At 42.6% G+C, this 26,519-nt stretch overlaps 1 protein-coding gene across 1 annotated transcript in view; it reads right to left on the bottom strand.

The window, feature by feature from the left end:
* The window catches only part of LOC126482232 (discoidin domain-containing receptor 2-like), a 342,209-nt gene that overhangs the window by 77,180 nt on the left and 238,510 nt on the right, over positions 1-26,519 (bottom strand). Inside the window, exons 4-5 of the mRNA XM_050106211.1 lie at positions 23,652-23,757; positions 3,555-3,786 (exon numbers count right to left, since the gene is read on the bottom strand). Of these exons, the coding sequence (XP_049962168.1) occupies positions 3,555-3,786; positions 23,652-23,757 (338 nt within the window). The remainder of the gene's footprint in view (positions 1-3,554; positions 3,787-23,651; positions 23,758-26,519) is intronic.

The raw sequence follows: 26,519 nt of genomic DNA, 5'->3' as shown, positions 1-26,519 counted from the left end.
TGATGAATGGGTACACATAGAGGAAATTATGTGAATTTGTAAAGCATAAAATCCGAAGATGGTAACACAACGTGCGACATGGTCGCGAATCGAACAGTGACCCAAATACGGAATAAATTTCCTTTACTTCACGTCTATTGTCACAAATGACCGTCTCACTGTTTCATAAAAATACGTCTGATGATGGGCATTATAGACTGAACCGGTAGACTGATTACAAGAAAATTTGTGACCGTAGACGTGAAGTAAAGAAAATTTATTCGAAGGTGGGAAAGTAGTCTTACCGAACCCGGATGTCGAAATAAATGCATTACTAGCGATTTTTGGGTCTTTGAAGTTTTCCTTCTGTTATGGATTCTTTGAAAATTCGAAAATATGTACAATATTGTGAATGATCTACTATGCCCTGCGCTTTATAAATACTGCATAGTTACTCGCGTAGAATCCTAAACAAAGTTATTACTCCCAATTTAAAACAGCCAAAGGTTAATTTAAGATTTGGTGGTGTGGCGGAAGCACGTGGCCGTAGCATCGGGCGAAACCGTTTCAGTTTATCAGTTAACGATTATTCATTAACTGACGGTTTAAAAAAAAAACTGGCCGCTGTGATTTATGTCTGCCTTATTTTCCTCTAACCGTTTCGTATATCTTGGCATTCAACGGTATATTAAGTCATCCATAACCAATATTCTGATGGCAAAATCCCCCACAAGTTGCAACCCAATCTTTATGTCAGACAGTTATCAATGACATGACACAGCCTGAGGACTGATTTAAACGTCATTGCTTACCTGAAGTATCCGTTTGAGAACAGTTGAAGATTCGGCTACCATTCTGTTATGGGGGACATACCAACACAGTTGCTTTCATATTGTCATTGCAGACCAAGGAGTGGAGGCGTGGGCGACTCTGTCCTCCTTCGTTAATTGAACAGAGCATGTGATGGTTTTCGACAATAGTGACGTAATAGCCAATTACTATAACTCAGTTCCATTGACTTTTCCAGTATTTTTCTTGTTTTTGGGATCACCAGGCGTCTGACTGGTTTGGTACATACTATTTACCTTTCCCATGCCAACCGTTTTATCTCAGAATAACTCCCTCACCTGCCGTCTTCATATTCTTACGTTTAAATGAAGACTGAAACGACCAATCAAATTTTGTACCAAGGCTCGGATTTGAACCCGGGTTTCCAGCTCACTAGGCAGATGCGCTAACCACTACACCATCCTGGCACGTTGGCTGTGCACAACTGCATGAACTACAATAGGGTGCCACATTCCTCAATCAAAATTTTCATTCACGCCTCAGGTCCCTTGGTATTCCCCCAAAACTGGAAAACCATTGCAGAGGCCCTGAAACTGTATTCTAATAGCACCTCAGCATGGAATGAAATGGGGGCGAGTGCCTGTAACCCAAGTCAGAGTTTAGGGGGAGTATGAAGTGGGATGAGGAGTGAAAAGGAATTTGGACTGAGGAGGAAGGCAAACCTAGTGGGGCCCACGCTGTTACACAAATCTACTGGACCAGCGTGGCATAGTCATTAGCGCTTCTGCTTAGTGAGCTGAAGACCTGGGTTCGCATCCCGAACTCAGCACAAATTTTTATTCGTCGTTTCAGTCTGCATGCATACATAATAGATATTCGAGACATGTAAAGGTCTTTGGAACAATATTTTTTTAGTTTAATTGTGCATTTGATATATTGCAACGTCGGTATTGCCCTACAAGATTTTCATCTAGAGCTCCCCCTACTGCCACGGTGTTGTTGTTGGTGTTGTGGTCTTCAGTCCAGAGACTGGTTTGATCAAGCTCTCCATGCTACTCTATCCTGGGCAAGCTTCTTTGTCTCGCAGTACCTACTGCCACCTAAATCCTTTTGAATCTGGGCTATTCCCTAATATCACATGAACTATCATCCTGTCCCTTCTTCTTGTCTTCCTCTCGTCAACAGCTCTGTGGAGAACCTTCTCTTTCGTTATCAGTCCAGTTAATTCTCAACATGCTTCGATTCTCTCTTTTCCTCTCACCTTCCACCACAGTCAGTATTTCACTTCCCTAAAATACTGAGCTCCAGACGAACAACAATTTATTCACCAAACTAAGGCCAATGTTTGGTACTAGGAGACTTGTTTTGCTCATGAATTCCCTCCGTCATACGTTACCTTGCTTCCAAACGTAGGAGAATTGAATCTATTTCGTTGTCTAAATTTTGATGTTAATATCGTCAATTATCACGTTTCTGCTTCCCGGAAACACTTTAGTCTTTTTAGGGTTCGGCTCCCCAGTCTTCAAAAACGGAACCTTTATAGGATAGCTTTTTTTGTTCTTCCGTCCGTCTGTGTGTCTGTCCAGCTTTTAAGAACACTTTTTCTGAGAAACGAGTAGACGTATCAAGAAGTAATTGAGGTCTCATATTAAGGTCTACAGTCCCTTGGCGGTGTAAAAGTCAATGCAATCGAAAGATTCGGTCATTTACGTCACACATTTCGATACTCGCAAACTAACTCATCAGAACCTACAGGGTACCACTCAATGACCTAGAATCACGAAATACAAGAAGAAGGAATGTTTCTGAGTACAAGCAAAGCAAAAAAATCGGGACCTAGTTAAACTATAACTACGCAAACTGTAAGTATACAAAATATTTTTTCCATTTGAACATACATGGCATTCATCATCCGTCCAAAGCTTAACATACGAATATAACTGTATTCAAACATAAAATGTAAGCTGCAGTCATGTTTTACTAAGTAAATTAAAAATATTTTATTAAATATTCTCTCTCAGCATACATAAACTGAAGTCCATTGTGTTTCCATAAGGCTGGCTTCGAAAATAACCCTGTTTTTAAATCGCAAACACGGAAGAAAGAAAAGAGGAGCTTCAAACCTTCGTAAAATGAGTGAACTGAAGATCCCCGATCGTTTCTTTTGTGTGTCCGGTTAGCCTGAGGAACCACTTTAGAGGTTTTGGTACGGTTTTAGAATTCCCGGGACCGACATCTTGCCAGTATCTGTATCGATAACAGGCAAGAATCGTCGAGATTCTCGATTCCCGGGATGGATGACTATATATATATATATATATATATATATATATATATATATATATATATATATATATATATATATATAATTGTGTCTGAGCCATCTTAGCGTAAGTTCTACTCGAACTTGGCCAAGTTTTCCAGTTCACTCTTAGTAAAGTGCTCAGTAGGTTTTTCATTTCATTCAACATGTCCTGTAATTCTATTCCTTTTCGCTTCCACTGACCTTCTGACCGAATCTTATTGGTGACATTCTCTCACCCGGAATTTTACTCCCACTGCTAAATTAGTCTTTAATTTTCGTCATTACTTCTTCGATGTATAGATTGAACAGTAGAAGAGGAAAACAGCATGCTTAACGGTATGGGACAATAGCTGCATCGTTGTATTAATCCATTTCTTACACGAGGATTTTTACTCTGTGATATGAGTAAAAACCACCTCGTAATGGCCCTAATCTTTCAGTTTGCTTCTGCTAGGGTCCTGCTACACACCAGCATACTGACCTCTTTACCGCTGTGGTCGCGGTAGCGGATCCACTTGCCGAGCCGGGGCCGCCAATACTCCAGCATGTACGCCTCGGCGAACTCCTGGCCCTCGCCGTTGCCGAAGCGGCCCTGCGTCTCGGTGGCGGTGACCAGGTGCACCTGCCGCAGGTCCACCTCCAGCCACTCCTTCGGCTCCATCGTCGCCTGCTGCTTGGGGCACCACGCGCCTCCGTGACGCTCCGTGCGGACCCTGCAGCATAACGGGTTTGGAAATCACTTCTTCAGTGTACGAATGCGTCGTTTCACGGCGGTATACCGGGTGACCCTCCTAAAAGTCGTCAGGTGCACTTTCTCTGGTGTTGGGGCAAGTACTCGCAATTTTTGTCTTGCAATATCAAGCTGGTGTCAGCCGAAACAAATGATGTCCGTCACATCTTTCATGTGTTAGCCAGTGTCGACGGAAAGTGTCGGTTCATTTCACGTTAGAAAGAATTATTTATTTAAAGCGTAATTTTACGTGTCAGTTTGATAGAGTGGTACCAAATTAGTCTGGTGCGATATTCGTTTTGTCGATCTCTATTAACAAGGACTTAAAAATTGAATCATAACTGTACGGTCCAGTGACGTTAAAGTAACCACTTGTGAAAAGCAGCCGACCGCGGTGGCCGGTTCTAGGCGCTTCAGTCCGAAACCGCGGGACTGCTACGGTCGAAGGTTCGAATCCTGCCTCGGGCATGGATGTGCGTGATATCCTTACGTTAGTTAGGTTTAAGTAGTTCTGAGTTCTAGGGAACTGATGACCTCAGATCTTAAGTCCAATAGTACTCAGAGCCATTTGAACCATTTTGTAAAAAGCACGAATAGCCACATTTCCCAGCACGGATGTGCTGGAAGAGAGTCAGTGAGGTTGTAGAAGGTACGAATGAGAACGTGGAGCCACGTCGACTCCATTTCCGCGGGTGTCTGCGTGGGTTTCTAGGATGAGGATCCATGGTGCGAAAAGCCCGATCGAAGTGGTCCCATAGGTTCTCGACTGTGGCCTAAATCGGGCGAGTTTGGTGGACAGAGCAGTACTGTAAAACAGATGCTGATGCCTTCCGATCAACACACATACACCGCGAGGTGTGCGGCACGTTGCATTATCCTGCTGGTAGACGCCATCATGCCGAGAAATGACACGCAGGATGTAGGTGTGCACATGGTCCACAAGGACTGATGCATACTTGCGTTGATCCATTTTGCCCTCCAGAATCACGCATCATCCAGTGAATGCCACGAAATCATTGTGTGAATTTCTAAGGGACCAAGCTACAGAGGTCATCGGTCCCTAGGCTTACACACTACTTAAACTAGTTTAAGCTAAGGACAACACACACATCCATGCCCGAAGGAGGACTGGAACATCCTGCGATAAGGGCCGCGCAATCCGTGACATGGCGCCTCAAACCGTGCGGACACTTCGTGCGGCACGAAGTCATTCCTCAGACCATAAAACCCCACCTCTGGCGTGGACAACTATCGTTCCAGGGCCATCCATGCAGACGGCCATCTATCCAATGGAGCATAAAAAGTGATTCATCTGAAAAGGCCACCAGTCTTCACTCAGTGATGCCCTAGCCTGTGCTGACTGCTACCCGCCATGCAGCGTTGCTACTCAGTTACTGCTGGAACACTGGTTGTTATTATTTTGAGATCGCTCTTAATACGTAAGACTAAAATGAATATCGCACTAGATTAATATGAGACTAGTCTTGCACTTCAAAAATCTTTTTGTTTAACGGGAAAAAAGAACCCGTGCTTTTCGTCGACACTGCATGTCACTGGATGAGTAGTATTTGCACAGGATGAATGCAGCTGGAGGCTGCAGAAATAAAATTGGAAGTATCTGCCGCAACATGCTGCTGACGACACTTAAGATGAACACTCGGTATACTGGTAAAGTCTTCTCGAGTTTCCAGCTGCGTCAAGTGGTTAAAAACCAACGAACCTTCGCCCCAGTGATCCACAGATAGCCTACTGACACTGACCGAAGAGAACTCGGTCCAAAGCTCATGGGTGTTTAACCAACTGACGCATTTGGAAACTTGAGGAAATTCTATTGCCCTCCATATTATCAAAAGGAAAAGCCACATATGTCCCTTCGTTTTCCTTCTCTTTAGTCTGACCCATATAAGCTCAAAGTATACTTGTTATACATCGCGTAAATATAATTCCAGAACTTAGTTTATGCTTTTATTCCTGACTTATTTGAATTCTCCATCTGTCAATTATATGTGAGTGGAATACACTTAAGTTTTCCCACGCTAGTTGCAGAACTTTGGAGGCTCTCTCTTATATTTCAAGCTACATCATGGTTTCTTCCTCCATTTGGTAAAAGATAGAAGGAAGACTAAACTTCATCAGGTCTAGGCGGTTGGAGGTGAAACTCAAGCTCGGACTGGTCATTAAACTGGGCGAGGTCTTCTGAAACGCACCATGGCTCATGTTTGGCATTACAAGAAGGGATATTTGAATCCTGCTCATTTCGTAACACATATTCAGTGGCTAATCGCTATCCACTGTCACCCAGTTTACTATGTGCAGCTATTTTCATCTCTCAAACACTGGCAATTCTTTTCATTATTTTTACCAATATTGACTTATTATTAACTAATACTTTATCACTCAGTCGCATTTCTTCACCGTATTTCTCATGTTATTTTCTACACCCGATCTAGCCCATATATAGTGCTATGTCACGCTTGCTTACGGAGCGGTTCTGGTTGGTGCATGCTGCCGTTACCGTAATCACGTCTTTTGCGGCATTTCGCCATTGCGCGCACCTCGATACAATGGCACGACCACCCTTTCGGTGTCCAACGGTGTTACCGAGAAACAGGAAGCTTCGGAAATCTTGCGACAAGGAGACTACCGAACACCAAGTATGTCTGCTTGTCAATACATCCATACTTGTCATCCAAGCAGCAAGTGGTATCGAATTGCTGATCACTGTGGAGCAAGATGCTGCAGTGTGAACAGGGAGGGACTGTCGTGATACGATTATCCTCTGGAGCAGCCGTCACCACCATCTTGCAGGTTCACCCGTCTTATAGTCTAGCTGCAGGTCAGACGGGCCGAAGGTCAAACTGGGACCCCACTACCCAATGGCACGCTGGACGTCCACCGCCAGCAGGTGTCAATAGCCAGATGACGGCTTTCGCTCCCTAGATGCCGTCGCTTCATCGTGCGTCACTGCTGAGGCTGGCCAACAGCTTACTTTGCTACTGATACAACAGTGCCTGTGTGCAGGGCCAACAGCTGAGGTTGCTCCACCGCTTGGAACGCCTATCACTTAAGGTCGTCCTACACCCAGGCCTTTACTAAGTAAGGCAGCAGCAGCAACTACACGACAATGCATTGTCGCCGTCGCATAAATGTTGAGAGGTGCCTTCGCCTGACACTATTTCTGGACCTAAGTCCTGACTGGAATGCTCCACATGTTACAAACCAACAATGCTTGCAGTCGTACCACGATTGATTCACACACACACACACACACACACACACACACACACACACACGAGCGCGCGCGCCTGTGCTTTCGTAAGTGCTACTATCACTTCGAATGTCCGAAGAACAACTTCTATCACAGCCAAATTTATTTTATATTGTTGTTGTGATCATCTTGAGATTGCTTTCCGCAGCTGTATAATTACTGCAACCAACATCCACTTGAGCATTTTTACTGTAGTACCCCGAAACAAGTCTTTCCACACAATAATAAAAATTTACAATTCTTTCATGCATAACGATGTATCCTGTCAACCTATCATTTCCTTTATACAAGTTGTGCAATAAACATCTTTTTGCACCAGTTCCATTCAGTAACTTTTCATTAGTTACCTGATCGACTCATTTATTATAAATAGTCCTCTGTAATGCCAAGATTCGAGACATTCAAATTTCGTCTTGTCTCTATCTTTCTTTCTTCCACGTTCGACTTCCATATAAGGCATCCTACTGATAAACAATTACAGAAAATGTTTTCTAACATTTGAACTGATATTAAATATTTGTTAACAAACTTCCCTTCTTTTAGAAAAGCTTCACTTTGTTCTTTTATATTACGTACTAGATTCTCTGAAGTTCTTAAAAGATGGGTTCGTTGGAACATTCATAAACGCCATGGTACCCTGTGGCATGCACAGACGACGGACACGGTTGGTCTGTAACGATGTGACTCTGGTGACGGTCTTATTATTTCTTCAAGCTGTCACAGCAGTTACTCGTGTAGATTGCTAGAGCGATAGTGATTAATTTGCCTCTGAGCACTATGGAACTTAACATCTGAGGTCATCAGTCCCCTAGAACTTAGAACTACTTAAACCTAACTAACCTAACGACATCACACACAGCCATGCCCTGGGCAGGATTCGAACCTGCGACCGTAGCAGTCGCGCGGTTCCGGACTGAAACGCCTAGAGCCGCTCGGCCACCGCGGCCGGCTAGGGATTAATTTCCATAAATCTTTGACTAGCTTACTTAATTTAGAAACATGCATTTGCAGAATACTGGCAACTATTCTCTCGATTACTGTGGGTCATTTGTTTGTTCCTTCTCTTCTTTTTGTACGTCTTACAAAACATATTTAAGTCTACTTTTAATGTACAATGACTAGCCAAGACATTATGACCACCTGTTTACAAGCTTGTTTGTCCGTCTTTGGAACGAAATACGTAACTGATTCTGCGTATCAGAGATCCCAAAGTTTGTTGGCAGGTAAGATGTCTACGAAGAGGTCATGTGATTCTCGTAAATAGCGGACCGCTTATTTGTGTGGTGATGGCGACCGATAGCGACCCAGGTGGCTTCCGTAGGATTTACATCAAGAAAGTTTGGTCGCCAAGACATCAAGGTTAGTTCACTATAAGGCCCCTCAAACTACTGTAAGACGGCTCTGGTTCCGAGACACCAACTATTATACTGTTGAAAGATATCGCCATCGGGGAAGACATCAAGGATGAAGGGATTCAGGTGGTTCACAGCTGTCAGCGTGTCTTCGATTACTACCACAGGTCCCATGCGACCGCAGGAGAGTGTTTCCATACCTTAATGCTGACCCACCTGCCTGCGTCCGTGGCATGCTGCACGTTTCGAGCGGCCGTTCACCACGACGACGGCGTTTGTGTAGACGACCATCGAACAAGTGTAGCAAACATGTGTTTCACCCGAAGAGCTGAAGCGTTTCCGTCGATCGACGGTCGAGTCCCGATTGTCTCGTCCCCACTGATACAGTAATTCATGATGTCGTTCAACATGCGAACATGTAAGAGTGGCCTGCTGCTGAGCCCCATGTTCAACAACCGGTGTGCTCCAAAACACTTGTGCGTGCTGCAGCATTCTCATCTTCCGGCAGAGATGTCACAGATCTCTATCAGTCCTACTTTACAGAGCAGACAAGCCTCCGACCCCCATGATCTGTGAAGAGTCGTGGACGTCTAACCATTTAGCAACTAATGGTGGTTTTACTGTCCTCCTAACTCTTTCTGCAGATGCTCACGACAGTAGCACGTGAACATTCGACCAGACTAGCCGTTTATCTGCTTCTTAATAATCTGCCCTGTGTCGCATATCTCAATGGATTTACCCATTTGTGTCCAATATCTTCGCTAGGGCGATCCCCCTTCAGTGTCTGCTCCGCTTATATCTTTTTGTTACCGCATTACGTGCCCACAATGCCAGCAGGCGCCATCCAACGTCGCGGTGGGAAGTAGTCGTAATGTTTCGGCTGATAAGTGTATATTGTGATGATTTGAATACCTTCATCACTGGTTCCAGCAGTACAGTAAGTCATAACTATGGACTTCATTACTGGTATAAATTAATTAATCGTTCAGAATATGACTGAACAAACTGCAGCAAGCACTATTCACTGCAGAATACGGCGGCAGGACGTCACATGCGAGGCTGCCTCTCGTCAGGGAAATTCCCGCCGACGACAAAATTCTCGCTCGTTTCCTCACCTGTATTCTCCGGTTGGTGAGCGACGGAAACTTGCTACAGTGCTCCAGTCGCCCGGTGTTTAATTTGCAACTTCCTCTGATGCCGACCACAACTTTGTGCAAAAGTTCAGCGCGCCGAGGCAGCCTCTCTGCTACCACAGTCAAGATGCTGCAATTTTGCAGAAGACGAGGAAGCTCCTCTGTCCGAGATCAAGGGGAGAGGAAAACAGGTCCCTCCTCGAACGTGCCGCGCCACGCCGCACAGCGTAGCGCAGGGTCCTTGAGGAGATGCGCAGCTTCTGAGGGTGACGTCAAGTGTAGGAAAGTTTCCGTATTCTGTTCCCGCCACGACTAACGCAGCCGGGACCTCTGACGGCACCGAGTTTGTGAAAGGCTGCAGGAGCCACCATCGTGACTGGAGCCTCATTGTGCCGTGTTGTGTTCGTGTTGTTATGGATTCATTTAGAGGCGAAACAATGGAACACGAAGAAACTGCCATGTTACCTACCTCTCTCTCTGGAAATTCTTCTGATGTCTTCGAGACTGCTGCATTTATCCCAGGTACAAAGTACCGTTATTACCTTCGCTATAATTTTTTTTGGAGTAAAGGACTTTAAGATACGGTTATTTTAACTGATGTCGAAATCAATAGCAATACAATGGAAAAAAGAAGTTTAAGCCATTTCGATTCCTACTACAGGAAGATGAAGGCTGAAATGGGTTATCAGAAGAACCTTGAGGTTATAAGTAACGTTCAGCTGCTCGCAGAGGTACAGTGTGGTCCATAATTATCATATGGCAACGAAAAATGATTCAAATGGCTCTCAGCAGTATGAGACTTAACATCTGAGGTCATCAGTCCCCTAGAAATGAGAACTACTTAAACCCAACTAACCTAAGGACATCACACACACCCATGCCCGAGCCAGGATTCGAACCTGCGACCGTAGCAGTCACGCGGTTTCGGACTGAAGCGCCTAGAACCTCTGGGTCACAGCGGCTGGCTATCGCAACGAAATTTGATACCCATGCTAATAGGTTAATGCGGAATAGGTGTAAGCTACAAAAAAATGTTCAAATTTTGGCTACCAGGTGCAAACCCACGCCATCGTTCGACAAGCCATAACGTCAATGAACAGTACTGCCATCAATAAGGAAGACCGTGCGCTGTTAGTGAAACTGTTTTGTGTGAACGGCAGCAGTTACTCTGCTGCATTGAGAGAGTGTGGCCGACTGAAAGGTCTGAGGAACAGCTAAATGCCGTTAAATGTTTTAGAGAAAATGATAACGAAATTCGAATTCACGGGTGAGCTTGGTAGGCACCTGGAAGAGGAAGGTGTCCTATCCTGCTGACTAGGTTGCTGTTGCTGTAACTGATTATTCTGCCTGTGTCACCGATAAAGCCAGTGCTCGAGTAGTGCCAGAGGAATTGTCTGTCCCATAGGCAACAGTACAGAAACTCTATTTTACACAGGGACCCATACAAGAGCAACAGCTGAAACCTCACGATGTGCAGCAGTGCTTTGAATTTGCTCCTCGGTTGCCGGTACAGGTCGAAGTACATCACACGCGGCGGGACACTATTCTCTGGAGTGACTAAGCACATTTTGCACTGGAGGCAGCAGTGAATGCACCGAACTGCCGAATTTGGGGCACTGTTAAATCGCGTTTTGTTCACGAAGAGCCATCGCATTTGATGTGTGTAAGTGTATGGTGTGGTTCGACAAGCGCCTTAATTTTCGGTCCGTTCTTCTTTGAGGAGACGAGCCGTCAGGTGTACCGTGAAGTCTGCGCGATATCGAGACCTCCTTGTACAGCTTGCGATTTCTCCTTCAGAAGAGGGCAGCTCTGTAGAAACGACTGTTTCCATGTAAGACGGGGCAAAACCTCATGTCGCTCGCCTAGTAAAAAATCTGCTTCATACGGCCCTCCACGAACGTGTTAGCTCCAGATGGTTACCAGATGCATGGCCTACAAGATCATCTGATCTGAACCAATGTTAATTTTGGCTCTGGGTATTTCTAAAAGAACGCGTCTACCAGGGACACATTCGGTTTCTACCTGACCAGAAGGCCAATATACAGATATACGTGGCCCAGATTCCACAGGAACTGCTGCTAGCAACTGTCGATCACATCGTTTTAAGGATGCAGCATCTCATCGATGTCTCTGGTGCTCGAATTGAATTAATTGTATAAGTGGCGGTTACTATTAAAATTAGCATTATGCCTTTCTCATTTGTTTGATCTTTTCTGTCCACGTCCAGCTCCTAGCCATTACCTATAGAAATACTTCTAAACGCCTGTATTGCATTCTCAGCGCCAGATATGTACCTCATGTTTTCCAGCGTAAATCGGCTCCGCATTAACGCGTTAGCATATATACCAAGTTTAGCTGTCATATGGTAATGACAACCCACACTGAACATCTATGAGTAGCTGCACTGAATTACAATCACCCAGTATACAAGGAGTTTCAGCAACCACTAAAAGAGAAACGCAACGGTGTGTAGAGCAGCTGACCAGGTATTTAACTCATATGACACGTTCTCACTGTAGCACTGCTTGTAGCGCAGCAATTGTCAATACTTACGATCCACTCAATGGCAGGTGTTTTTAGTGGAGGCATGACAGCAACCCACTTTGCAAATCTGTCCAGCGCATTGCCTGTCTTCTGTCTTGAAGTTACTCGGTGAGACAATGCACAGTAGACGATTTCTTTACATGATCTCACATTGCCCATTAGCGCAACTGCGGCACGGCATGTATCACGGATTGAAAGTTGAAAAGATGCTCTGCCCATTGTGTGTGTCGTTTTTCCGTAGGCCTTTGTGAGGTAACGGGCGAGTTGTGGCGCCCTGAAAGTATTCTAAGTTCGGAGTTGGTGTGTGCTTACAAAATCGCACATGAGCGAAATTGTATTTAAAGAAATTTGATTTATTGTCCAAAAATTCTTTATGCATAACTGAAATGCAGGCATTTATTTAATGTGCCGTTTCGTTCATAATTTGTGTTAGTTTAAGTTTATTTCTAAATTCATGCTGCTTCCACACCACTAGAAAAATCTTGTAAACACTGTAGGCCTGCTGCTTTAATGATTAAATTCTCTTCTTTGAAATTTGTATTATATTTTTGTTATGAATTGAAGCATGGTACTTCTGAAAATAAGTGGGCGTGTGTGAGGTAATGGATGAGCAGTGGCGCCCTGAAAATATTCTAAGTTCGGAGTCGGCTTGGCTGTGCTGGGGTCTCTCGGCGGGCCGGCCACGGCGAATCGGCGGCCACGTGGCTGGGAATTCCATGATGACCAATGAAGGAGACATGCAGGGAGTGCCAAAGATGGCGGACTTTGTGAAACCTTAATGGCAGATATGCCACAGTTCATATAGAAATTAATAGTAGGCAGAGGAATCATGATACCTCAAAAAGAAACATGTACATTACCATTATTTGCACGACGATTCTGATGATGTAATCAGATTTTCAATATCTTCATTAGTGCAAAGTTGAGTATCTGACGATAAATTATACAAGTAACGCCCATCATCAAATTTCCAAAATCTAAACGGTCCATCCGATTTTCTCGATCGATGTGTCTTCAGAAAGCTATTAGTGTAAAACTAAATTGGTATAAATTACACGCATGTAACTTGAGTAGTGAAAGTGGCTGATTACTATCGATCGCGTCAGGCCATAAGTACTCCACAGTTACACGAAAAAAGCGGTAGAAGCATGCTTATAAATATATTTATTCATCTTTGTTTATATATGACATATACTATTGATGAAGATATTGGTCAATTATTTACTGTGTTTTAGAAAGCACAGAGAAATTAGGCTACTGACTTACTTCTGTTCTATTCTTCTGATGTATGTCTATTTAATTGTTTATGTATTTAATAATGTGTGTTAGAGCGTGTTTATGGTCCATCTGTAGGTATATTTATTTTTAAATTTCGAGTTATTTAAATGTAAATCCAGTATCTCTAATGTGTTTCAAAATGTCTGTGAGTGTACGCTGGCTTGGAGACATTACAGAAGCGCAATACGGGACAGGACACGGGGAGTGCTGGACATGACGGCGTGACGTACGCACAGTTGGGAGAGAGACTTGGAGAGTGTGGAGCTGTTTGCAAGTGGTCGCGAGAGATAGAACTTGTGAGATTTCCGAGGTTTTTACAGTGAAGGCATAGTATGCATTTAGAAGTGAATGTCTCGCGAGCTATGTTATCCTTCATAACTAATTGCGTGCCGTGGAAATCTATTGTTTATGTGTTATTCAACTTATATTTTATTTAATTGCTGGACCATTGACACCAATAAGTGTTTTGCAAAAATATTCCACATTCTAGAAAGTACTTCTACTATCGTACTCATCATTTAAAGTACCTGCAGATTTTATTTAATTGCAATCTTTCATTTATAAGCCGGCCAGTGTGGCTTCAGTCTGGAGTCGCGAGACCGCTACGGTATCAGGTTCGAATCCTGCCTCGGGCATGGATGTGTGTGATGTCCTTAGGTTACTTAGGTTTAAGTAGTTCTAAGTTCTAGGGGACTGATGACCTCAGATGTTAAGTCCCATAGTGCTCAGAGCCATTTGAACCATTCTCATTTATAAATTTCTACGTTACATTCGCAATTGCCGAGTGACAGGAACCTTCGACCATTCGATTCATGTATATATTCATATTGTATACTGCAGATTCAGCAGTATTTGGCTTGTAATGCGGCAACTGCGTATCCAAGTCCCTAGACAACGAAACCAGACAAAACTTTTAATATTTCAACTCTGAGTCGGAGGGTACGTATTTGAGGGCCACACAACGCCACACCATATCATTTCATGTTGTATTAGAAATCACGCTCCTTGTAGTGTTAGTGCAGTCGTCTTATGAAACCCTGGCGGTAGTAAAGAGCAACACCACATGTGCCCAAGTGGTATTTTTCATTTGGAACCTGCACATGTGGCCAAAAACATGAGAGCACCAAGCGCACAACACGTTACCATGCCCAGTACAGCGTAGTAAAAAGTATAGACATTCAAAAGAGCTTCTAGTCGCCTCAGATAAATACAGGTCCTGAGTTTTTTTAATGGACTCTTATAGCTTTCTTCCTGAAAGAATGGGAAGTTCAGGTGATGATAATGAAGATAGGTATCAACCACATACCATTCTTTCTACAGTGGACGACTTAGGCTACTTTATATTGACATCTAGTGACTCTCGTGGCCACGGGAGACGCTGAGATTCATCCTCGTGCTCACAGAATGAGTCCTGAACAATGCCAGCTAGGTGAACAGGGGCCATGTCTTCTTCTAAACAGCATCATCACTGGGGAGCAAATATTGCATCATGGGATGGATCTGATGAGCCAAAATGGTCACAATCTTCGGCAGTAATGCGAACTTTCACAGCAACCATGGAGCCCAAGGAATACCACAGTGGAGCTGTCCATATCATTACCTCCACCAAATTCCATTCCACTCTTGGCAGCAAGCAGAGTGCGTCGTAAGCTTGGGACGGCGTACGCAAGACATAATCCTGGCCAGAAGTTGGAAACAGTGTGCAACAACACTCATTCATTCATATGGGATTCATCAATTGCTCCACTGTCTTGGTTTTATAGCTTGGGCACCACGTTTTCCCGTTACAGACATTTGCATCATTGACGAATGGTTTGGGAATTTCAGCTCTCCCGAAAATTCCCAGTTTATGGAGCTCCCTTCACGTCATTTTGGTAGCGACAGTTTTCACGACTGCGACACTCAGTTCAGCAGTGACTTTTCCATGAACGACCGTCACAATCACTCAACACACAGTTTCGTCTGTATTGTGACTTACCGGAATATGTTTCCTCCCTCTCCCTGTGTCCGGTAAAAATCTTCGATACAGTTCTTCTTGAAACACCAAACACTTCGATTTCCTTAGTCGTGGAAAAACCTACCACACGAACAGCAACAATTTTCCCACGTTCTGATTCACTTAGCTCCGACATAATGCACTCACAACCACACAGAACACTGTTCTGGCCACGACTGACAATTGCAGCATAACTCAGGACGTTGTACAGATGTAATTCGTGGTCAAATACAACAGCGCCACATTCACGCTCGGCTAGCATCTGCATTTGCGTTCAAGCATACGTTTATCGCGGTGTTTCTGTATTTCTGATCACCCCATGTAGAAGACCTCATGGTAATGTTGTGAATGATCATCCTGTATTTTTTTATACATATATATTCCAAAAATCTCTTGGATGGTATTTATGATTGAATATATTTGAAATTTCGATATATTATTCTAAATGAGAAGCTATCATTACATACAAACTCTGTGTCTCATGTGACAGTCAAATCAATCCTCCAACTTGTGATACGGTGCGAAACAGGTTTTGCACAAAGCAATTTGACACATAGTACATGCGGTCTTTGTTAGAGTTACCTTCTTTCTCCTAGCACATCCTGCACGTATTTCTCTCGTTCCAACTTCAGTTGGTAGATGGTCACCAACACTGACTATATTTTAACACTGCAATTGGGATTGTAGCAACACTCTTTCTTTTGACAAATGCGTCTCTCTTTACCAATGCATTCATTTGCACTGCTCTAGCTGTATGGGGAAAAATGTAGTGCAGAGAGGTAACAATGAAGTCTGAAAACAGCAAACTTACAGGTACAGTCTCTAATTGTATGAATTCTGCGGAACATTGGCCGGTTTTCCTTTAACAGTGCGACACATGCAGTAAATTTCCACTGCTTCTCTGATAGCGTATAATGAGACCTATACGTCCCAATGGAAGACAAATGGTTAATTTGACAAAAATGGCGTTGCGGGAAAAATTACAGTTTCATTTGCAAACTTCGAGTATAGCCCGATGATTAGAAACTGTACACTCTCAGTTGTCACAGTCCAGGCTCTCAAACATTCCTTTCATCAAAAGATTCGAAGAGTCTGATTCTGGACTGTGTACTATAACACGTATTAAACGACAAATTTCCCGTTTAACAACATTTTATCTGAAGGTGTGGTATCTATTTTTTTCGGACGTATCTGAAAGAACAGACCCCAGATGCTCATATAACTGAATCGGCTTGATGGACAATGGATCCACCTTGTTCAATGTGGATGCAAAAATACGTCCGACCTCCAGCAAGAGGTAAAGGACATGCATGCATGGAGGTAAAGGACAAGGAATGTTCATACGTGGCGCTTGGTCTGAATATGGATCGACTGTGGGGCGTGCCGAGGTAGTACGCTCAGATGCGATAACAATGTGTCCTTAACGGCCCCATAGCAGGTAGCACAGCAGCTCAGCGTGTTCGGTCAGAGGTTTAGCTGCATTCTGTAATAAAACAAACTGAGTGAATGGATCAGCGCTGAACGTGAACGGATGTCATGGGACGTCCGCCCCGAACAAATACAACGAACTTGCATTAACCGTTTTGATGCAGAGAACAGCCGAAGTTGCAAGATCCGTTTTTTTTATTTAATTAATGACTGGTTTCGGATTAAGTGAACGCATTTTCAAATCATCTCCTGAGACAGAGAGTTAAAATTACAGTTTATCCAATAGATTGTTATGAAGATCGAGTACATACTACAGGATACAGAGCTTATCGTACAAGGATACACGTACCGAGCAAACAGAATGGTAAATTCCGTAATAGCATGCAAACCATATTAAGATTGTACATACACGTATCTCAAAGTCAAGTTTCTTACGAACAGTGCAAATGAACATTGGCAGGAGAAGCACACAACTCACAGTCAACTTCCCACGCTGCCACAAAGAAATGTCAGGCAGGGTGGGTGCCCTGTCAAGATGCAGGGAATTTCTTTGTTAAAACATCCAGTCATCAAGGACAAAACAATTACTACTGTAGAAGCTGCACCACATACGGCACATACAACAAAAGTTGTATGCTGTAGCGACACATAATACCGTTCACTGTAGACCATAAATAGCGCCAAAAGAAAAATATTACGGCACTGAAAAAAAAGTCAGCTTTCGCATTACTTCATACTCGTAAAACACTTAGTCATAAGCAAAACTAACAGAATACATACCTAAAAAAAACTTTGTTTTTCGCTTTAATCCTTTACTCATTTATGCAACTGACAACCTTTACTATTGGACTAAACAGATACATCAGGTTGTCATGTGCCATTATGGAGGCTAGCATTTGAACAGTGGAAGAGAAAACCTAGCGTTTTAACTTTTATTTTACCTACGAAGTGTCATTGAAATGTTTTCATAGGTATGTACTCGGTTAAGTTTGCCTCTGCGTAAGTGTTTTACAAGTATGACGTAATTAGATAGGTGATGTTTTTTTTTTCAATGTCATACAGCTCTATGCAATATATATAGCTCTATGGAACATGTAGGCCGTATCATGCACATCATCAGGCCACCGTTAATGGAATACATATGATATATGTGTCGTACAATTATTTAGCTTTACAGTTACATTCAGTGATATTTGTGCGTACTATCTACAAAATGCGTGGTGAATAGAGTTAGTAGTTAATAAGTGGTAACATAGAATTTCATGCCTGATGCTGACGATTTACTGCATAAACAGGATAAATGCGGTAACCAATAAATTTCATTCCTTTCGTTGTTTTGTGAGCGTGTCAGCGAGAAATGTTTTTGAAAACGTTTGGAATTATGTGCAAAGTTTGTCGGTAGTCGCTAAGTCCCCCAATTCTCAAATACTGGCTGAATATAGATACTTCGCCCGCCGTGAGTTTGGTGCCTCAAGACATATACACAGCCGGCCGAAGTGGCCGTGCGGTTAAAGGCGCTGCAGTCTGGAACCGCAAGACTGCTACGGTCGCAGGTTCGAATCCTGCCTCGGGCATGGATGTTTGTATGTCCTCAGGTTACTTAGGTTTAACTAGTTCTAAGTTCTAGGGGACTAATGACCTCAGAAGTTGAGTCCCATAGTGCTCAGAGCCATTTGAATTTTTTGAACATATACACAGACAGGCAACCAAAAATGGGACTGGATGTGTGGGTCACCAAGCGACCGTTTTACACTACTGGCCATTAAAATTGCTACACCAAGAGGAAATGCGACTGATAAACGGGTGTCATTGGACAAATATATTATACTAGATCTGACATGCGATTACATTTTCACGCAATTTGGGTGCATAGATCCTAAGAAATACGTACTCAGAACAACCGCCTCTGGCCGTAATAACGGCCTTGATACGCCTGGGTAAGGAGTCAGAGCTTGGACGACGTGTACAGGTACAGCTGCCCATGCAGCTTCAACAAGATACCACAGTTCATCAAGAGTAGTGACTGGCGTATTGTGACGAGGCAGTTGCTTGGCCACCATTGACCAGACGTTTTCAATTGGTGAGAGATCTGGAGAATGTGCTGGCCAGGGCATCAGTCGAACAGTTTCTGTCTCCAGAAAGGCCCGTACAAGACCTGCAACATGCGGTCGTGCATTATCCTGCTGAAATGTTGGGTTTCGCAGGGATCGAATGAAGGGTACAGCCACGGGTCGTAACACATCTGAATTGTCACGGCCATTGTTCAAAGTGCTGTCAATGCGAACAAGAGGTGACCGAGATCCCATACCATCACCCTGGGTGATACGCCAGTATGGCGATGACGAATACACGCTTCCAATGTGCGTTCACCGCGATGTCGCCTAACACGGATGCGACCATCATGATGCTGTAAACAGAACCTTGATTCATCCGAAAAAGTGACATTTTTCCATTCATGTACCCAGGTTCGTCGTTGAGTGCACCATCGCAGGCGCTCCTGTCTGTGACGCAGCGTCAAGGGTAACCGCAGCCATGGTCTCCGTGCTGATAGTCCATGCTGCTGCAAACGTCGTCGAACTGTTCGTGCAGATGGTTGTTGGCCTGCAAACGTCCCCATCTGTTGACTTAGGGATCGAGACGTGGCTGCGCGATCCGTTACAGCCATGCGGATAAGATGCCTGTCATCTCGACTACTAGTGATACGAGGCCGTTGGGATCTAGCACGGCGTTCTGTATTACCCTCCTGAACCCACCGATTCCATATTCTGCTAACAGTCATTGGATCTCGACCAACGTGAGCAGCAATGTCACGATACGATAAACCTCAATCGCGATAGGCTACAATCCGACATTTATCAAAGTCGGAAACGTGATGGTACGCATTTCTCCTTTTTACACGACGCATGACAACAACGTTTCACCAGGAAACGCCGGTCAACTGCTGTTGGTGTATGTGAAATCGGTTGGAAACTTTCTTCATGTCAGCACGTGAATTCTCTGAAAAGCTGATCATTTGCATATCACAGCACCTTTTTCCTGTCGGTTAAATTTCGCGTCTTTAGCACGTCATCTTCGTGGTGTAGCAATTTTATTGGAAGGTAGTGTAATTGTTTAGTAACATACATATTCATCTTTTGAATTCCGCCAAAGAAAGTAAATAGTTTCATTACAAAAAAAATACATCCTTCAATACTTCAGTTAACCGAAGAATTAAGTGTAGTAATTGTGCGATTAAATTACGTACCTTTTGTGTTCCATCATCTGCTGAAAACTCGTGTAGTTATCTTAAACGGTTCACTAAATAACACAGGCTTTAACGTCTTACCTGACTCACGTTGTGCTAATATACACAAAACGACATGGGACTTGACAGTTCGTCATGTTTCTGTCAGATCCTTTATTATTCTTGACTAAAGCAACTTATCCATCAGATTACACTGTGGCATGTCATATTGCTGGACAGTATTCGGAAGGAAAGATTATAATTTAAAGTCCCGACGATTATGTCATTAGACAAGGATGGGGGAGATACTGATCGTGTACTTCCCTAAGGTGCACAAACAGAAGTCTAAAAGAAACTAGGTCGTAGCCGTCAGTCCGACTACACTGTTTCAGCCTGACATATAGGACGCCACTAAGCATTATCTGTTGACAGTGACGTTCTGCTATAGCTAAAATTTCCACTATTAAGATGATCACAGTGAGAGCAGGTCCAAAGGTGAACCGGGTAGACATTTTAAACTGAGAGGCTCTTTTTGGTCTTATAATCCCCCTTTTATCTGTTTTTCTGTCTGAGTGATTTCATAGAGCATAATACACTACACAGCTAATTATGGTCTTTTCGTATGAGTCAAAGTGAAACATAAGCAGTGACTGAGAACCTATGGATTATTAAAACCAGATCCAGTATTCACCCTGACATTCTTAAGGGTTCCTCCTCCAAAACTGACCTTTCATAATACTCTATGGGCGCAGAAGTCAGCTATTATTAAGTGATTGACAATTAGTCTCTCTGATGATCGCTTCCGTCCCTGGATATCGGACTGACTTAAACACGGTTTCAGGAAGGAAAGAAGGTGATGCTTTGATGTGATTGTGGTGCATCACATAAACAGCATAATTTCATAACACATAAATATAATTTTGCAACGCTCTGAGAACAAGATGTAAACACGCAACACAACCAAAAAAAGTGGTGGTATAAAAAGGCAGAGATAAAATATGATCAAAGATAAAAGTGCAATAAGACGGAGATCAAATATCGATATCTCGAAAGTTAAATCATTGTCATCAAAATAAAATTACTTATCATGTATCAAGTACGAAGCACATTCCGGTTCCTTACCGTAATAGCAAAACAAAATTATCCAAAGTGACATGGTTCGTATACCGAATAGATTTTACTGATAGTTTGCTAATGGGAATGACTCTGAGGATACATACCTTTCCTCTATGGTGAGAACATAACACGCAAGTGTCCTGTTAGAGAAACTGCAGCTACTCTGTTCGTTATCATTATTAGAACGCTGATGGAATGCAGAGGTAATTCTTCACTTTCCTGTGGAGAAGCACCACTATTGAAGTGCTGCAGCGGACAGAATTTTGAGGAATATTAGTCATACTATAGTATGGATATAAAATAAAATTTGGAAAGATCAGAGTCTTTGCTCATGGAATATTACGTCAAACTTCTGATATAAGGGAGGTGGCCAAAATTGGAATAAACAGCCGCAATTTTAGCAGACACCAGGGCTACACGGCAGAGCATAGGGGCGGGCTTTGGATATCGAGCAAAAGCAAAGACTGTTCTTTGAACTTGTACGGAGGAGGGAGTGATAGTTTCAAATATGACGCTGGGCCCTCATGGGCCAGAGTTGCTGCACATTCTCTGCATGCATCACTTTAGCTCTCTCTGGAAGGCTCCAGAGACTGCTGTCGGACCTATAAGAATGGAACTCTGACAGTCAGTGAGTTTACCTCCTGATGATGATGGCGGAGACAGTTATCGATGGCTTGTAAACCAAGAAGATTTTATTGAAGGATGCCACAGTGAAAGACACCAAGGACACACATTAAAATCTTATTATTTCTCAAAATGACTAATATTTCCATCACAAAATGCATATGACACCACTGTCATAAATTAATTGTTCTATAAAATTCAGAAAATTACATAGCTTACGTTTTAGCACAAGTTATAGAGCTTAGAGGCAAGACACAATTTTATAACGACTAACTATACTTCAAAAGCACAATGGACTTTCAGCTTTAACATTTCCCCAACAAAATTGTATGTATAACTTACTAAAGTACATGGAGGTCACTTATTGACATTAATGAAATAAACTATAAGTTTCTAGAAGACAATTGTTTGATTTCAGCACCGTGTATTAAATACATGTAACACTGGTTCTATAACATTGCATATCGTACATGAGAACTAATGCTGATCTAAATTACAGGTTAAAGTGAACATGTCAATTGAGAATTACCAAAACAAATGATGGTCTTCCCATGACTAAATTAGTCAAGTACGTATCTCTAAAACAAGTATCAAATATTATAGCAACTCCATGCTAGGGTATTAATTTTATCTTAAAGTACAAAACATTTGCCATCTTCTGCTGACAATGCTAATTCATAATAAGACATAGTAGAAACTACGTGACGCTTCGATGAAATATCATAACGTATTGTAAAAAGTGATTGTCCTTACCCCACTCATGGTAACATCCATCAGGCCAAGTGAGTGGCTGTTGCTACTCTGTGGGGACAATGATGCTCAATTTACAGGGTGTGTGTGTGTGTAGGGGTGCGGTGGGGAGGGGGGGGGGACGGTAGTCATTTTACAAGGATACTCTGTGTAGGCATGTGTACACATCTTACGGTCTTTCTTACATCACACAGCAATTTCTCAATAGTCGCCAGCTGTTTCGAAGACTTCTGACTAATTCTGACACTCACATCATCATCTTACAGCCAAGTGGTGGGGACTGCCACAGATACTATTAGGTTAGCGAATGATGGTCCGTTAACATGCTGACTGTCGTTACCTCACACATGCAATATTGTGGAACCATTGCCCTCAGGTAGTAGTGGGTGGGGAAATCATCAGTTGGCGTAATGACTGTCATTAACCCCACACATGAGTCAGTGAATTATGACATGCTTGGATATTACATCGATGTACATGGACAGACAATAACAAGTGCAAAAATGACATTGACTAAGCTAGTAGAGATTTTTTCTGACAAGTTGGAACTTATTCCAATAGGCAAACATGGTTATACTTTCCAGTGTAGAACACGACGCCCTACCTTCATCGCCCTAAAATAGTGCTTGCTAAGGTGAGGAGTTACTGAAAAAGTTATAAAACCGCTAAATAATGTCAGTCTCTTCTATGTATCCAACAATAACATTCCTCAGACTGAAATGACAACACTTTTCACGTATTTTATAAGTGTAAATACTATTGTAACACTTATAGATTTATGGAGAGTCCTGCAGGATTCGTAGTGTGCATTCCCTCCAGCATTACTTCAGACGTTAGTCGAGTCCATACCACATCGTGTTGCGGCACTTCTGCGCGCTCGCGGGTGCCCTACACGATATTAGGCAGGAGTACCAGTTCTTCAGTGTATATTAAAGAATGCAGTAACGAAGAAGATGCAAACTGTAATAGCTGATAGCACAGCTGTGAATTCTTGCACAAAATGTATAACAGTAAAAAAATAAAATCGACGTGCACACGTGTCAAACTTGAAAAACGTTGTGGACAGTTTCTCTGACACACAGCTGAATATGACATTAGTTTAAAGCTGCAACAGACCCTCCTCTCGGATGACTTACCTCCCATTTTGCGGTCCGACGTTGCCGCTGTCAAAGGAGGAGCTCGCTGATATGTCTTCGTCTGCAATGGCACCGGACTCCATACCCAGGGGCGCGAGGCATTGCGCTGCAACAGGGACAGTGATCATTCTGAAGGCGCGTTGTTGTCGCTTTGTATCAGTACTTACTTTATCGCAAATGTAGTTATTCTCCGATCTATAACTAGACGTCTGCGGGGATAAGAACAATGCCATCCAGTTCCACACTGAATGTATTCTAAGGACGAGTACAATATTCCCCTAGAGCACATCATGGAGTACTGTTTTTTCACATTAACAAATAAACTTTCGGATACACAAGGCTTCTATATTCTTGTCTGTAAAAAATATGGTTGAGAAGTCTGTGCGCAGAATCGCGGTTTGGGTGGTGGGATGGGGGGTGGGGTTTAGAGGGGGGATGTCTTGGTGCACCGTTTCTATTTGAGCTAGGTATATGGGGTAAAAAGATTTTGGTTTAGTCCGAACAGGCCGCCCTTTGTGTAACGATTCGAACATATGGCCTGCTGTAGCTACGTTACTGTATATTAAGCAAGGTGCCCAGGTACATTGTGCGAATCGATTAATTCCTTGCGAAAGGTGTTACTTGCGCTGAAGTTAATGCACAGGTAATGGCACTATTCGTATTTGCACCTTTCGGATTTTACGTGCAACTACGTTCGAAAGCACGTTTTTCTTGGAGTTTTTTTATACTTGTACTAATCGGTTCAAACTTTTCGCTAGGGTAGGTAAATGGATAAATTCAAAAGGAATTTCTTTTATCTAACGGTCTTTATTCGTTGTCGAAAATCATTATTACTTGAACTGAATGCTTGGAAACGGTTTAAAGTGATTCAAATACATAAAAAATACATTCTTACGACAAAACTGAAAACTTGCTTCGAAAAATTTAGCTTCATTCGGATTTTCCGTGCAAAAAAACACGCTTTTTGTGAGGCTTCCTATATTGATAATTCTATGTTTCAAACTTGTGGGAGGTAGTTCAAATATTTTGAGAAAGTATCCAAATACATTTAATTAATGATCGTCCTCTTCTTTTTTGAAAGCTATATCCGTTACCACAATATAAGCATATGTTTCAAAAGACAATAAAGAAACCGATATCTCATAAGTCGTCACCCCAGTCAACAACAATCCAATGACAAAATTGTCGTAAAGTAAAGCTGGGAACTAGAATGAAAAATGCACCTATCATTGCACAAAAAGAGCGAATATGTCCTGCGGAGAGTTTTGGAGATAAAAGAAGCGAATTAGTGTTTCTACTTATCTGGTAGCTTCGAAGACATGTAAATCATAATATCTTGACATATTCGCGCTTCTTTACGAATTAACTCGGTTTCCCCAGCGCAGTGATCTGTCTCAGCTGCAAGGCGTTGGCACATCTGCATCTTCCAATTTATACGTTAAAGTCCCTGACCTTGCGTCCAAAATCGAGGAGATTCTCCACCCATAATAAAAAACATACAATATATCATATCACTGAAGAGCATACATGTAATAGATGGGGGGGGGGGGGGGGGCGGGGGGATAAGATTTCTGGGGATGAATTTGTTCCCGGGGGACAGATATCATGTATCACAATAGTTTACTTGATATGATGCATTGTATTACATGATGTGATTATTAATATTATCAAGTAAGAAAGCAGCAGCATGTCGAGATATACTGATTTAAACGTATTTGAAGCCGCCACATAAGTCGAAAATATCTCTCACAGAAACGTTGATAACATATGATTTCATAACAAAAATTATTTGTGTTGCACTTGATATATAGACAGGCGTCGGAGTATGCAGCAAAGATTCCAGTGGATGGAGTGTCCTAGGGCAGCCTTCAGACTGGTCAGTTATGGGATTAACACAAAACTTATTACATATGCATGTCCCACTCTGAAATCCAAATTTCTCAGCTATATTATTAGATAATGATGAAATAAGAAACTGAGTTTACCTGAGAGCCCGCGGACCATCGAACGTTGGCTGGAGTGAGGAAGCACGCTTCTGACGATTGAGCTGAGTACAGCTATTGACATGGTACCTACGTACCGTTTAGTTTACATTTTATGCGAGTCTTTTGCACTTTTGGGCGTTCTGTATTAGTGTTAGGCGATGCCTCTTTAGGCAGCTTGTCGTTTTGTGTGTTCCGAAGAAGGCGCGGTTATCCGCGCCCAACCTAGGTCAACATCCGGTTTCTATTAGCAATCGAGGCGGATTCTTTATAATCATTAAGTTATTCACGATTGCTGACGCGCTGCAATGTTAAAAGTTCTCAGATTTAGGGTTTCTTGAAAGTGAGGTATAAAGAGCAAACTATTCTCATCAATTAGTGCCGCTTCACGTTTAAGTTAGTTCAGTAGTGACAGTGTGTAAGACATGTATATTTTTTACTGTTATAAAACGTTTGTGTTATGACAGTGTTACCATAGTTTTTTGTACTTTGATAAATAACACAGAAAATTTTATCTTGTTGGAAAGATCGAATTTTTGTTTACGATCAGAGATCTGTAGGTAGAATTGCATACCGCAGTAAGTAACCACACATGTTTCTTACTCAAAATCTTGAAGTATTTTGATAAAACGTTTTATTCCAGTGCGGAAATAAATCGTGAGCTCGAACTCTCCTCTCTATGGAAGCTTGTCGATCATCTTCTTTGATCATGTTGTGTTTAGGTATCGTAATTGGTGCATTTCGATTTTATACTTTCATATTACGAAAATATACGATTTAACTTACGCGGTACACTGAAGTGTCATCAAAACACATCAATTTTAGTAGGCGGGGATCGTATGTGTGCACTCGATCTTTGTTGGACGAGTTCATTTAGCTGCGAAGG

This window comes from Schistocerca serialis, chromosome 5, assembly GCF_023864345.2.
Source record: "Schistocerca serialis cubense isolate TAMUIC-IGC-003099 chromosome 5, iqSchSeri2.2, whole genome shotgun sequence".
Lineage (NCBI taxonomy): Eukaryota > Metazoa > Arthropoda > Insecta > Orthoptera > Acrididae > Schistocerca > Schistocerca serialis.
This window is presented reverse-complemented; position numbering and strand designations above follow the sequence as displayed.